Source organism: Mustelus asterias, chromosome 4 (assembly GCF_964213995.1).
Source record: "Mustelus asterias chromosome 4, sMusAst1.hap1.1, whole genome shotgun sequence".
NCBI classification, from domain to species: Eukaryota; Metazoa; Chordata; class Chondrichthyes; order Carcharhiniformes; family Triakidae; genus Mustelus; species Mustelus asterias.
Genome location: NC_135804.1, coordinates 49,356,097 through 49,371,206, shown reverse-complemented (window position 1 = coordinate 49,371,206; position 15,110 = coordinate 49,356,097). Strand labels below are relative to the sequence as shown.

General features: G+C 42.6%; 2 protein-coding genes across 7 annotated transcripts in view; one reads left to right on the top strand and one right to left on the bottom strand.

Moving 5' to 3' along the window:
• Positions 1 to 474: 474 nt before the first annotated feature.
• On the bottom strand, positions 475 to 4,842 carry thap11 (THAP domain containing 11). Its single transcript, XM_078210950.1, has one exon. The coding sequence runs from the start codon at positions 3,371 to 3,373 to the stop codon at positions 2,705 to 2,707; it is 669 nt and encodes a 222-aa protein (XP_078067076.1). The 5' UTR covers positions 3,374 to 4,842; the 3' UTR covers positions 475 to 2,704.
• A 6,557-nt stretch (positions 4,843 to 11,399) lies between these two features.
• The window catches only part of LOC144492665 (uncharacterized), a 76,645-nt gene continuing 72,934 nt past the window's right edge, over positions 11,400 to 15,110 (top strand). For 2 of the 6 annotated variants that reach the window (XM_078210953.1, XM_078210951.1), the window contains exon 1: positions 11,409 to 11,532. The gene's annotated coding sequence lies outside the window, so the exon portion shown is untranslated. Of the gene's footprint in view, positions 11,533 to 12,405; positions 12,502 to 15,110 lie in introns of those variants that run through there. The other 4 variants (XM_078210956.1, XM_078210952.1, XM_078210955.1 and 1 more) reach the window with 3 other exon arrangements.

The window sequence follows — 15,110 nt, the reverse complement described above, 5'->3', positions numbered from 1 at the left end:
ACATTAAAAATGTTTTCCACATCTGCATAGATTCACCACATTAATGCTGTGCTTCATGTATGAATAAAATGAGCGGCACGGTAGTTAGCACTGCTGCCTCACAGCGCCAGGGACCTGGGTTCAATTCTGGCCTCGGGTGACCGTCTGCGTGGGTTTTCTCCGGGTGCTCTAGTTTCCTCCACACTCCAAAGATGTGCAGGTTAGGTTGATTCACAGAAAAAGCTCAATATTTGTGACAATATCGCTGCAAGCTTCAAGAAATAACCTCCAGTTAATTATTGGGATGTTCTACTTCCAGAATACAAGCAGTTATTATTCTCTTGTCATCATTACATGGTATTAATATCTTTTTTCAAATGTTACCAGTACAAATGAATACTGTTGGTTAGCAAAACATGAATTACAAGTAGAATAAGAGTGGCAAAACTCTTAACAGCTGTATGTATTATAAACAGAATCAAGAGAGAGAACAGTGAAATAAGAGACTTTATTTCATTTGAACATGACTTAATTACAGCAAAGCTCAAGTGGTTGTTAACATTGGAGGCACTGTCAGTTTGAATTGAACTTACTGGCAGCAACTGGTTATTTTAAATGATATATATTCAATTTATCACTGTTGCTGGCATGGTAGAACAAATCCGCATTAATGTAGCACCTTAACATGTGCTCTGGATATCCCAAAGCATTTTACAACCAATGATGAATACCTTGGGAATTAGGATGCAGTACAATGCAGGTAAAAGAATAATAAAGCTGATTGTAATGGCTATATTCATGGCATATGGCACACCATGATACATACAATTCCTAAGTAATCAACTATAGATTATTTCAAGTAAAGCTGCAGTAATCATGTCACAACCATTAATCCTTCAGTTTGAGCATCCTCGCATAACAATTGCTGCCATTGGATTCAATACTTTAAGTAATCAAAAAGAAAAAAAAACAGAAAATGCCCAGAATATGAAGCAGGTCAGACTGCAACTGAGAGAGAAAGCAGATTTCTGACATTTAAGATAGATGTCCTTTTTTTCTGAACAGTGATAACACCATCACAAATAAGAAAGGCCAGAATCAGCAATGATGGACAACAGGATGAAAGAGACCAATGAAATTCACAAGTGATGAATGGAACTGTTTCAAAACTGACATTTCTGAAAGAAAAGTGTCAGTAATTTCCAGCATTTGCTTTTAAAAATACAAATACTTGTAGTGAAAACTGCTGAAGTCATAAATCAAACCTTGAAACTAATAATTTAAAAAAAACTCTCTTCTCTCCGTCACTATAATTGCAGAGACCACAAGATAGCAAGAAACTGTTTGAATTTTGTTTGTGGTTTATTATCTAAAATATCATGAAGAATGTTTTGTGCTCACAGCAGGTATCTATTATTCTGCACACAACATAGGGCTATTGAAATAATTCTTTACAATAATTCTTTAATTGTACCATGCAAGGTGCTCACTATGCATATTAAGTAATGCATTATTGTAATGTTTGAGACTCATTTCAGGTCTAGTATTGTAGGTTCCAGAATTGTTTTGATGCTTATTCCAACATGTCAGATGGGCATCAACACAATTGTGACATTACTTAGCCTGTTTAAATGCAGCTGGTACATTCTCATGAATTCCATGATATCTTTCTGTAGTGATTACATTATAACTGGTTCTTCCAGTTTTTTAAAATCAAAAAACAAATATTTTATCTATTCGCATGGTATTTTAGTCAAATTCAATTTAAAAATGTTTTAAACAGTAAATGACTAATGAGTCTCCATGCATTATCAAATCATGAACAGATCTAGATCAGACTATAGGAATTACTGATCTAAAAAATGTTCCAAAACACTTTTATAAGAAATGTCATAGACATATGGGCACAGACCAAAGACGATATTAAAAGGGGTGACTTAAAGCTTTGTCAGAGTTGCGTTTTAAGGAGAATCTAAATGAGAAAAGTCAGATGGAGGTTTACAAAAGGTTTACCAACACCAGTCTAACCCAGCTACTGTTTATGAGCATTTAAATATTGTTCTATCTCTTTGCCTGTTCAATGTTTATAGTCTCACAATCCTATCAAAAACACTAAAAATTCAAAAAAGTAAAAATCTTATTAAACCAATTTACAAAGTATTTACTATACTTGTATGGTTATTGTTATACAGGAACTTCATGGAGAGGGCAATATACAAAATCATGTGGAGCTACGAAATTTATAGCATCATTATACTGAAACAAAAACATTGATTCATAACATATATGTTGTGTTCGATATGAAATGTTCGCGCGTCATTGTTGTGATATATTTGGGCTTTCTTTATGTGAAGTCAGATGAGACTTGACACGCGAGTGGGAAATGAATCCTTTTCGACATCTTGTTGCTTCACTACTTCTAATGTTAATTTTGGTACTGCAACATGCAGAATGCACCCTGATGTGAAACAACCGACAACCACGGGTGAATCTCGCCTGGGACGTCTGGCACACACACGCACACACACACAGATGAAGCAAGTGGTTGTCACAGTATGTTAACACATGTTCACACGGATATAAGTCCTAATATCCCATGCCATAATGGGACATGATCCTTGTATTTTTACTGTTTTGTGCCTTTTGTTTTGAATTTATCTCCCTCCTTGGGTCGAGTATCTGCAAAATGTCCATGTAATATATATATATATATATAAACAAGCCGTCACATGCCGTGTTTCTTCCTGATGACCGACATGGATAGTAATTTCTCCTTGTTCCTCAGCTCCTCCCGCAGGATGGCCTCGCTGACCTTCAGCTGCCGGATGGTGCCTTTCATCTCCTTGATCTTCACCTCCATCAGGGCGATAATGTCCTTCTGCTCATTGAGCTTCCTGAGCAGCTCCTCGGAGGTGGTGGTGGAGGAGAGAGAGTAGGAGTGATCCAGGCACTCGGGAGCCTCCGGGCGAGGGACAGCGGCGGAGGCCGGGAGGGAGGGCGAGGAGGAGGAGGACGAGGAGGAGAAGAAGTAGGGTCCGGACAGGTCGATGGGCTTGACATCCTCGGGCCCGGGGCCGGCCGAGGCGGCGGCAGTGCTGGCCGGCGGCTTCTTGCGGGAGCGCCGGATCTTCCTCTCGTTGACCCCTCGGAGCGGGAAGATGGTGGGCACGTTGACCGAGTAGGTCTTCCTGCCGCCGGGGAAGTGGGCGCTGCACACCCGGTGCCCGGTGGTGGGGTAGAAGGTGCTGAAGCAGCCCGTCACCCCGGTGCGGGAGATGTTCTGCAGCCAGATCCGCCGCTGCTCCTCGTCCTTGGGGAAAGTGTAGAAGCGGAGCTCCCGGTCCCGGTGAGAGTTGTTGTAGCAGCCGGGCACGCAGCAGGTGAAGCCGGGCATCCTCCCGCCGCGATCCCCGGGGCCCAGCGCCGCCCCGCAGGCCTCTTTAGCCCAGGCCCGGCTCCCCGGACTCTCCTGTTCTCACGGTGCCCACTCTCCCCCCTCCTCTCCCCCCCGGGTTGATTTATTTTTCCCCCCAAGCGCCCAGTTGGCTGCAAAGCCCAGGCCGCGCGGCGGAACTACATCTCCCAGAGTGCAGCGCGCCGCCCCAGCCACTTCCGGTCAGACAGACAGCTGCTGCTGCTGCAAAAGTTTTGAATCAAAGTAAACTTTTCTTTCCCCAAAAAAGTGCAAACCCCACTTACAACTTGTGCTCATGCTTGTGCAAACTTATATTTTCATTATTTGACTATTACTTCTGCAAATTCTACATTCATTTGTGTTTGCATTGTTATCACACAGTACTTTTTTTTAAGGGGAAAAAAACAGAAAATGCTGGAAAATTAAAAGCAAAATACTGCGAATGCAGGAATCTGAAACAAAAATCAGAAAATGCTGAGTAATCTCAGCAGGTCTGACAGAATCTGTGGAAGTCAGGATGACCTTTCCTCAGTGCTCTGACAAAGGGACATCCTAACTCAAAACGTTGGCTCTATTTTCTCTCAGTAAGAGTTTTAACAACACCAGGTTCAAGTCCAACAGGTTTATTTGGTAGCAAATGCCATTAGCTTTCGGAGCCTTGCTCCTTCGTCAGATGGAGTGGAAATCTGCTCACAAACAAGGCACACAGAGACACAAAATCAAGTTACAGAATACTGATTAGAATGTGAATCTTTACAGCTAATCAAGTCTTAAAGATACAGATAATGTGAGTGGAGGGAGCATTAGGCACAGGTTAAAGAAATGTGTATTGTCTATTTTCTCTCCACAGATGCTGCTAGAAATGCTGGAAAATTCTTCTTCTGCATCCATTAACTGTTAATTCCGTTTGTTAAAAAAATGCTTCCGAAATATGTGATTTTAAAGCATTTATTGGGTGGCAGTAGGGTGAAAGCTTAGTGCTTAGAGCTTTTCACAGTAACTTCATTGCGATGTTAATGTAAGTCTACTTGTGACACTAATAAAAAATTAAGCTGATCTTTCTCTACACCCTATCTGTATCAGCAATACTATATTCTGCACCCTTCTTCCCGATGTACTCTATGAATAGTTTGTTTGTATCGCACGCAAGAAACAATACTTTTCACTGTAACGCAAAATACAGTTCAGAGAAATTACAATTAAGATTACTGTGATGTTTTATTGTCATTTAAGAGTGACCACTTAAAAGCAATTTTTAAAAATGAAAAAATACTAATATTTAAAATCCTCAATGAAGTTGCAAAAATACATTTCTGCTAACAGTTATAAAATAAATATGAGTGGAATATTTGCAATGCAATGAAAAGCGAAACAAAATCCATGCATAATCACTGAAGATAATTGTGTGACCTAAAGATATTCAAATAAACTGGTTCAAAATCTCACAATCTGACAAAAAAATTGTATTTCATTCTTATTGTATGAGAAAGCACTCTTTCTTGTTCATTATTTACAATTCAAGTTGATCAAACACTTGTGCATTCCCAACTGCCTGCAGACTTGCACTATTTTACAGGATGGCCAGACAGAATCAATAGTTGACTGGAGCTGTTGCAGAGGGAGGTTACACTGCTTAGGTTTGGAAATTATGAATGAAGGGCTGACCTCAGTATAATTTAAAAGCCATCAGTTGCTCTAAAATCAAAGCACGTCTAGAACTTGAATATATATTTACAAATGGGTATGGTCGTCTTGTAGATGTGATACCTAACAAACATTGTGGAGGGTGCAGATTTCAAATCTCACCATGACACATTCAAAATTAAATATAAGTAATCTGATAATTTGTGGAATGCACCACATGAAATAACCATGAAAATGCTGGATTGTTGTGATAAACCAACTGTTTCAATAATGTTCTATCTGGTTACAAATATTTATTATCTTTAGGGCAACTGTGAATGGGTAAAATAAAATGTAATATTACCCTGAGAAAAAATTGTATGTATAAAGATGTTGGTCTGTCAACAAATGGAAATATTTATTTATGGTGATCATTATAACCATCCAGGCAGGCTAGTGTGTCATGGATTAACAATTTTATCCCAATATTTTATGTTTGAGATTGCATAGGCAGCCCAACAGGAACTCCATATTGTCAGACTGCTAAAACTTGCACCAACATTTATTGGTATGATTTTGTAATTACACAAAAGCTAAGTGTGGATGATCAGCATTACAATTGTTTATACAGCACTTAAAAACCACCCTGTGATGACAAAAAAACAAGCTATCTGTAATGCAATCTTTTAGCTGAGATGTCAATGAACATAATGGAGCTCTTTGTCATGTCACTGAATTTGGCCGCATTGCCACAACACGGAAACAAAAGGTTGAAATGGGTTAACTGCAGAACCTGGATACCCAGTATCACAAATACATCTCCAAGGCTTCTTTTGAAACTCTAGACCAGAATTGTCCTTACACAATAGGGATGTTTCTTTGGAGTTGACCAAGATTCATTGTCAACAAAATTGTAGCTAAATATTACTTATTTCTATTGCTTCAAGGGATGGGAAGAGAACAGTAGCACATTATTTATTTATTAATTAGTGTCACAAGTAGACTTACATTAACACTGCAATGAAGTTACAATAAAGTTGCCACACTCTGCCTCCTCTTCGGGTATGCTGAGGGAGAATTTAGCATGGCCAATGCACCTAACCAGCACATCTTTTGGGCTTTAGGAGGAAACCAAAGCACCCGGAGGAAACGCACTGCAGATACAGGGAGAACGTGCAGACTACGCACAGACAGTGACCCAAGCTGGGAATCGAATCCGGGTCCCTAGCACTGAGGCAGCAATACTAACCACTGTGCCGTCCCTGTCTTTATTTTATTTATTAGTCACAAGTAAGGCTTACATTAACACTGCAATGAAGTTACTGTGAAATTCCCCTAGTCGCCACACTCCGGTGCCTTTTCAGGTCAATGCACTCAACCAGTATGTCTTTCAGACTGTGGGAGGAAACCGAAGCACCCGGAGGAAACTCACGCAGACACGGGGAGAACATGCAAACTCCACACAGAGTGACCCAAGCTGGGAATCGAACCCGGGTCCCTGGCGCTGTGAGGTAGCAGTGTTAACCACTGTGCCACAGTGCCGCCCTGGAGAATTGTTTGGTAGAACAATGCCAATTGCAATTTTACTTTACCTTAATGATTGTAACAATAACAGAGACCAAATTCTGTCTACCATATGACAACTTGCAAGTATTGTTATTTTAAGAAACTAAGGTACGAAGGGCCTTAGTTTGTACAGTGGTCAGCACTGCTGCCTCACAGCACCTGGAACCCAGGTTTAATTCCCGGCTTGGGTCACTGTGAGGAGTTTGCACATTCTCCCCGTGTCTGTGTGGGTTTCCTCTGGGTGCTTCAGTTTCCTCCCATAGTCCAAAGATATGGGGTTTAGGTGGATTGACTATGCTAAATTGCCCCTTAGTGTCAGAGGAACTGGCTAGGGTAAGTTCATGGGGGTAGGGCCTGGGTGGGATTGTGGTTGGTGCAGACTCGATGGGCTGAATGGCCTCCTTCTGTAGGGATTCTATGGATACTGTACTAATTAAGAAAGCTAGATATGATTAGATCCTGATAACTGGTGGCATTGACTTTGGTGAGCCACCATTCCTTGACACCAACAGTTATTGCCAAGCGATATTTGTGCATTCATCTATTTTTCCTATCATGAGACAAAATAATTCTTTCCTACAATTCAACATAGTCATCCTCTCTACCATTCCACTACCTCTCTGTATCCCGCCATTGCCTGGATAAGCTGCGATTTCTGTCAGTTAAACATTGGACAAAGCACTGTGCAATTAGTTGAGTTCTCAGAATGATGGCCCAGAACTTCCAATCCCTGGAGGGGGCGTATCTGGGAGGTACGCCTGAAGATGCGCTGCGGGACCCCTGGAAGTCCCCATCACACTGACTGCATGGGAATTGTCTGGGAAGTTTAAACTCCTGATAGACAATTACCCTGCACAGGGAACCACGTAAAACATTGATTAAAATTGCAGACTTCAAATGGTTCCAACTCTCTCAGCTGAATTGTTACACGGGGAAGTTAGAAGTTATAAAAGCACTTCTAATTCCTGGTTAACTATGGTACTGACCACCCTTCATTGGAAGCCCCCCCCATGACTACTCTCCCACCCCCTGACTGACTACCTGCACCCTCCTAATCTATCCTACTCTCCCAACCCAGCCTAACCCCACCCAATCCATTATTGCCCAGCCACCCCCCCCTCCCCCCCCCCCCATCCTATCCGCTTCTCAAAGTGCATTTAAATACAGGGACCTTTAAACTTAGCCAGTTTACAGCAGCTGGAGCCATAAAGGACTCCACTTCCCACAACACTGCTGCATGGCCTTGGGAACCAGGTAGGCCTCACGGGTCTCACCAGGCCCAGGTCAGATACTCAGTCAAGAAGTATGCAGCTCCCGACCTGGGTAATCTGACTGTTCCACTCATAGAATCAATCAGAGAATCCCTACAGTGCAGAAAGAGGCTATTCGGCCCATCAAATCTGTCCCAACTCTCTGACTGAGCATCTTTCCCAGACACAATCCCTATCCCTGTAACCCCACTCTTTACAGTGCTAATCCTCTTAACTCACACATCTTGGGGCACTAAGGGACAACTTATCTAACCTGTACATCTTTGGACTGTGGGAGGAAAACAGAAGAAATTATAGAATGAGAGAAAGCTAGCTAGAAACATAAAAATGAATAAAGTTTATTTATTAGTCACAAGTAGGCTTACATTAACACTGCAATGAAAATCCCCTCGTCGCTAATCTCCGGCACCTGGTCGGATACACTGAGGGAGAATTTAGCATGGCCAATTCACCTAACCTGCATATCTTTGGACTGTGGGAGGAAACCGAGCATCCAGAGGAAACCCACGCAGACACGGGGAGAATGTGCAAACTCCACACAGACAGTCACCCAAGCCGGGAATCGAATCCAGGTCCATGGCGCTGTGAGGCAGCAATGCTAACCACTGTACCACTGTGTCGCCTCATATAAGACTTTCTATAATTATTTTAAAAGGAAAAGAGTAGCCAAAGTGAGCTGTCCCTTTGAGAGTGAGAATGGGTAATTAATGGGAAACAGGGATACGGCTAAAGTATTGAATGGTTATTGTGTGTCTTTCATCACTGTGGAAGATGAAAAACATCCCAAGAATAGTAGAATATAAAGAGGTAAAAGAGAGGGAGGAACTTAAAACAATCACAATCACGAGGGAAAAGATACTTGAAAAACTATTGGAACTTAAAGACTGATAGTCCTCTGGACTTTGTGGTCTGCATCCTAGGTCTTAAAATGAGAGGCTGCAGAGATAGTAGATGCATTGGTTGTGATCTTTCAAAATTCCCTCGATTCTGGAAAGGTCTCAACAGATTGGAAAATGACAAATGTAACAATTCTGTTCAAGAAAGGAGGGAGACAGAAATCTGGAGGCTGAAGGCCAATTAGCCTAACATCTGTCAAGGGTAAAAGGTAGAATCCATTATTAAGAAGGTAAAAACCGGACATTTAGAAAATCATGCTGCAATCAGGCAAAGTCAATATGCTTTCTTGAAAAGGAAATCATGTTTGTCTAATTTATTAGAGTTCTTTGTGGAAGAGATGAACAAAAGGGGAACACGTAGATGTAGAGTTCTTGAATTCCAAAAGGCATTTGATAAGGTGCCACATCAAAGACTACTTCACAAAATAAGAGCACATGTTGTTGGGGATAACAAGTTAGCGTTGATTCAAAACAGGAAGCTGAGAATAGTGATAAATGGGTCATTTTCTGGTCGGCAAACAGTAAATAGTGGAGTGCCACATGGATCACTGCTGGGGCCTCAAATATTTACAATTTACATGAGTGACTTGAATGATGGGATTTAATATATGGTAGCTCAATTTGCTGATGACAAAACGATAGATAGGAAAGTAAGTTGTCGAGAGGACATAAAGGGTCCACAAAGGAATTTAGATAGGTTAAGTGCATAGCCAAAAATTTGGCAGTTAATGAACTTGTCCACTTTGGCAGGAAGAGTAGAAAAACAACATAAATAGAAAAAGACTGCAGAATTCCATGTTACAGAGGGATCTGAGTGTCCTGATACATGAATTACTAAAAGGTAGGCTGTAGGTAAAGCAAGTGATTAGGAAGGCAAATGGGACATTAGTGATTTTTGCAAGGGAAATCAAATATAAAAGTAGGGCAGTAATTAATACTGCAGATGTATGGTGCTTTAGTGAGACTGCATCTGGAGTACTGTGGACAATTGTAATCTCCTTAATTAAAAAAGGATATAATCGCATTAGAAGCAGTTCAGAGAAGGTTCACTCGCCTGAATCCTGTGATGGATGGATTAGATTATAAGGAAAAGGTGAGAACATTGGGTCTATGCCCATCAGAGTTTAGAAGAGTGAAATGTGATCTTATTGGATCATTTAAGATCCTGAAGGGACATGATAGGACTGATACTGACAGGATGTTTCCCCTTGTGAGGAAGTCTAGAACTAAGGGACATAATTTAATTTTTTTTCTTGGAATATGTCCATCAAGAGTCAGCAAACCTCCTATTGTGAAGTGAAAGTGTTTCTTTAAACTGGAGTGTAAAAACTGAAAGAGTGACCTAATAGATTTTTTTTAAATTATGAAAGGCTGTGAAAAAGTTACCATCCATTCAGAATGTGTTCTTTCTCACAGGCTGAATCTACACATCCTTTAAATGGATTCAGATAGTTGCTTGAAGAGCATAAGTAGGAAAGCAGGCTTAGCTAAATCCGGAGATAAAGCAATTTTGCTGGAGCAGCAAAGTACTTTTGCTGGAATATTCAAAATGTGGCTTCAACACAGGGTTCTTCCCACACGAGTTCCAACTAATATATTAATCACTGGTTTATAAAATATATGTATAGAGTAGAACTTTATTGAGACCTGATACAGCTCTGCAAATTTAAACTGGGTTTCCAGTATATGTGTCACTGCTGCCAACCTGTTCCTCTGAGTATCGAAAGCACAATTAGAAAGTTTCACAACACCAGGTTAAAGTCCAACAGGTTTATTTGGCAGCACCACAAGCTTTCGGAGCCTCAAACTCCTTCTTCAGGTGAGTGAGGACTTGTGTTCACAAACAGGGCATATAAAGACACAAACTCAATTGACAAGATAATGGTTGGAATGCGAGTCTTTCCAGGTAATCAAGTCTTAAAGGTACAGACGATGTGAGTGGAGAGAGGGTTAAGCACGGGTTACAGAGATGTGTATTGTCTCCAGCCAGGACAGTTAGTGAGATTTTGCAAGCCCAGGCAAGTCGTGGGGGTTACAGATAGTGTGACGTGAACCCAACAGACATGAACCCAATCACACTACCTGTAACCCCCCAAGACTTGCCTGGGTTTGCAAAATCTCACTAACTGTCCTGGCTGGAGACAATACACATCTCTTTAACCCGTGCTTAACCCTCTCTCCACTCACATTGTCTGTACCTTTAAGACTTGATTACCTGGAAAGACTCGCATTCCAACCATTATCTTGTAAACTGAGTTTGTGTCTTTATATGCCCTGTTTGTGAACACAAGTCCTCACTCCCCTAAAGAAGGAGCTTGAGGCTCCGAAAGCTTGTGGTGCTGCCAAATAAACCTGTTGGACTTTAACCTGGTGTTGAGGGACTTCTTTCTGTGCCCGCCCCAGCCCAACGCCGGCATCTCCACATCATATCTAAAGCAGCCAGCAAGCCACTGTCAATGTCGCTCAGCGCTGAAAATAGATCGTTAGTTTTGATAAGAAGGCCAGTAGAAGGTATAGGGTCACCAATATAAGAAAGTCCTGGAATTCCCCAGCTGTCTCACCTCAGAGAGGCGCGGCAGAAAACAAAACTACATCTCCCAGAGCCCATTGCAGGGCGGGCGAGGTCATGACCTCGTATTTCCGGCGGCAGGTTCTCGCGAGACGCAGTTGAATTGTGAGGATGGCGCGGGACGGGCTTGAGCGGGTGGACGGTTGAGCGGCTCAGGGAGCGGAGCGGATTGGATCGGAGGCTTCACAACAATAACATCAGGCCCAGCAGCAGGTGAATTCACCGTCAATTAAAGAAAGGGCCCGATTGGAACTCACTCATGATCCTTACTCAGAGTCAAAGTCAAGGGAGTGTGTGTGGAACCCAACCGCCGCGTAGTGGACTGGTAACCAGTGCATCTTCCGAGGGAACTGATCTGGTAACCAGTGCACCTTTCTAGGGAACTGACCTGGTAACCAGTGCACCTACCTAGGGGACTGACCTGGTAACCAGTGCACCTTACTAGGGAACTGACCTGGTAACCAGTGCACCTTTCTAGGGAACTGACCTGGTAACCAGTGCACCTACCTAGGGGACTGACCTGGTAACCAGTGCACCTTACTAGGGAACTGACCTGGTAACCAGTGCACCTACCTAGGGGACTGACCTGGTAACCAGTGCACCTTTCTAGGGAACTGACCTGGTAACCAGTGCACCTACCTAGGGGACTGACCTGGTAACCAGTGCACCTTACTAGGGAACTGACCTGGTAACCAGTACACCTACCTTGGGAACTGACCTGGTAACCAGTGCATCTTCCCTGGGAACAGACCTGGTAACCAGTAATCAGGGAACTGACTTGGTAACAAGTGCATCTACCTAGAGAACTGATCGGGTAACCAGTGTACCTTCCTAGGGAACTGACCCTGTAATCAGTCACTGACCCTGTAATTGGAGAACTGACCTTGTAACCAGGGCACTAACCTGGTAACCAGCGCACCTACTTGGGGAACTGACCTGGTTACCAGAGTTCAACTCAGAGTCAAAGTAGAGGGAGTGTATGTGGAGCCCAAACGCTGTGCAATGGACACTAACCTAGTAACCTGGACACCTACCGAAGCAACTGATCTAGTTACCAGTGCACCTTCCCAGGGACCCGACCTGGTAACCAGTGCACCTTCCCAGGGAACCGACCTGGTAACCAGTGCACCTTCCCAGGGAACCGACCTGGTAACCAGTGCACCTTCCCAGGGAACTGACCTGGTAACCAGTGCACCTTCCCCGGGAACTGATCTGATAACCAGTAATCAGGGAACTGACTTAATAACCAAGGAACTAATCAAGGGAACTCGCCTAGTAAGCAGGACACTGACCAAGGGAACTGACCTGGTGAAAAATACACCAATCCTGTAACCAGGGAACTGACCTTGGAGCCCAGAAACTGACCTGATAACCAGGGAACTGTCTCAGGAAACTGACCAGGGATGGGTACAGGCAACTCGCCCAGGAAACTTAACTGGTCACCAGCCAACTAATCCAGGGAGCAGACCTGAGTAATCAAGCCAGAAAACTAAGCAGGTAACCAAGACGCTAACTTAGGGAGCATCTTCTAATCTAGGGAATTGACCTGAGAAACGTACCTAGGGACCTTTACTGTAATCTGGGCAACTGATTGAGATAACTGACATGGTAACCTGATATCAACCCAGGGAACTGATCGAATAACTTGTGCACTGATAACCTGGTAACCAGGAATTGATCCTGTAAGTTGATCGCTGATTTCGGAAATGAACCATAGCACTGACCCAGAGAATTGACCTTATAACCGCGGTGCCAAGCCTGTAATTGTTGAAGTCACCCAGGGAATTGACCTGGTGACTGAGAACCAACTGTAATCAGGGAAGGGACCCAGGACTTTGAATCTGTATTGCAGGGCACAGTGCGTAACAAGCCCTTAACCCAAAGACCTGACTCTAACCTGGGCGCTGACAGTAATACAAAGAAAGAACAGTACAGCACAGGAACAGGCCCTTTGGCCCTCCAAGCCTGCGCCGATCACGTTGTCCTATCTAGACCAACCGCTTATATCCTTCTATTCCCCGTCTGTTCATGTGTCTATCCAGATAAGTCATAAATGTTGCTAACATATCTGCCTCAATCATCTCACTTGGCAGTGCATTCCAGGCCCCCACCACCCTCTGTGTATAAAAACTTCCCCCGCACATCTCCACTAAACCTTCTTCCTCCGCCCCCCAATCTTGAACTTGTACCCCCTTGTAATTGTCATTTCTGCCCTGGGGAAAAAGCTTCCAACTGTTCCCTCTATCTATACCCCTCATAATTTTATAAACTTCTATCAGGTTGCCCCTCAGCCTCCGTCTTTCCAGGGAGAACAATTTCACTTTATTTAATCTCTCCTCATAGCTAATACCCTCCATACCAGGCAACATCCTGGTAAACCTTTTCTGTACCCTCTCCAAAGCCTCCACATCCTTCTGGTAGTGTCGTGTCCAGAATTGGACACACTATTCCAAATGTGGCCTAACCAACGCTTTATACAACTGTAACATAAGTTGCCAACTTTTATACTTGATGCCCCGTCCGATGAAGGCAAGCATGCCATATGCTTTCTTCACCACCTTTTCCATCTGTGCTGCCACTTTTAAGGATCTGTGGACCTGCATGTCCAGATCTCTGTGTGTCTACGCTCCTGATGGTTTTGCCATTTATTTTATTGCTCCCACCTGAATTGGATCCACCAAAATGCATCACCTTGCATTTATCCGGATTAAATTCCATCTGCCATTTCTCTGCCCAATTTTCCAGCCAATCTATATCCTGCTGTATTCTCTGACAATCTTCATCACTATCCGCAACTCCGCCAATCATATTCAAATTCCAGTTTAATCTGATGATCCAAGCACCAAATTCAGTAACTCAGGGAACTGACTGCGTATTTGGAGCTGAGGCATCAACCACAGTCAAAACAGAACTGGTCTTTTATCTCACTGATTAGTGGTCTGGCTTTCCATAAATCGATTCCTATGTTTATCATCATCATTAGCTGCAGCTCAAAAGTAATGCCGTTGACATTTCAAACATTTCTCTGATAAGGCATGGGATAAGTGAAAATTTTTTCATTAAAGCCACAGTGACACCTGCCAGCCTTAACCACGTAGATAATTACCTGAAAATAGCTGTGTTCCTTGGCTAATATTACCAGATCTATTATTATTGTAAAAAATTCATGTTTGAAGGCTATGTTGCAGGAAAAGTAATTTCAATATTAAGTAATTCTTCTCTCAAATATTAAATTTGAATATGATTTTTCAGACTTTTTAATGTGGAGATATCATTCATTTTCTCAGTGTTTGCAGGTTCATTTTGTTAGAATACTGTTTCCACAACAGAAGTCTTTTTCCCCTCCAATTGGTTAACTTACTATGAGATGCTGTTTCATGAGTGCTGCTGTACTTCATTCATTGTATTTTTTCACATTTGAGCGAGAAAAAAAAATGATGGTGGATATTCAACTCTTAAGAGTATGACAGGAAGGTGACATATGGACTTTAACATAGAGAAGTCTGAGATGATGCATTTAGGGAGTCAGACAGTAAAAGGGAATACACAATAAATGGGAAAATACTGAAATGGGTGGATGAAGTGCATAGGTTCCTTAAGGTAGTAGTACAGGCAAATGGGGTTGTACAGTAGGCATATGAAATGCTCTCCTTCATTGGCAGAGGTACAGAATACAAAAGTAGGAATACAATGCTGAAACTGTATAAGACATTAATGAGACCACAACCAGAGTATTGTGTGTAGTTCTGGTCACCACATTACAGGAAGGATGTAATTGCTCTGGAGAGAGA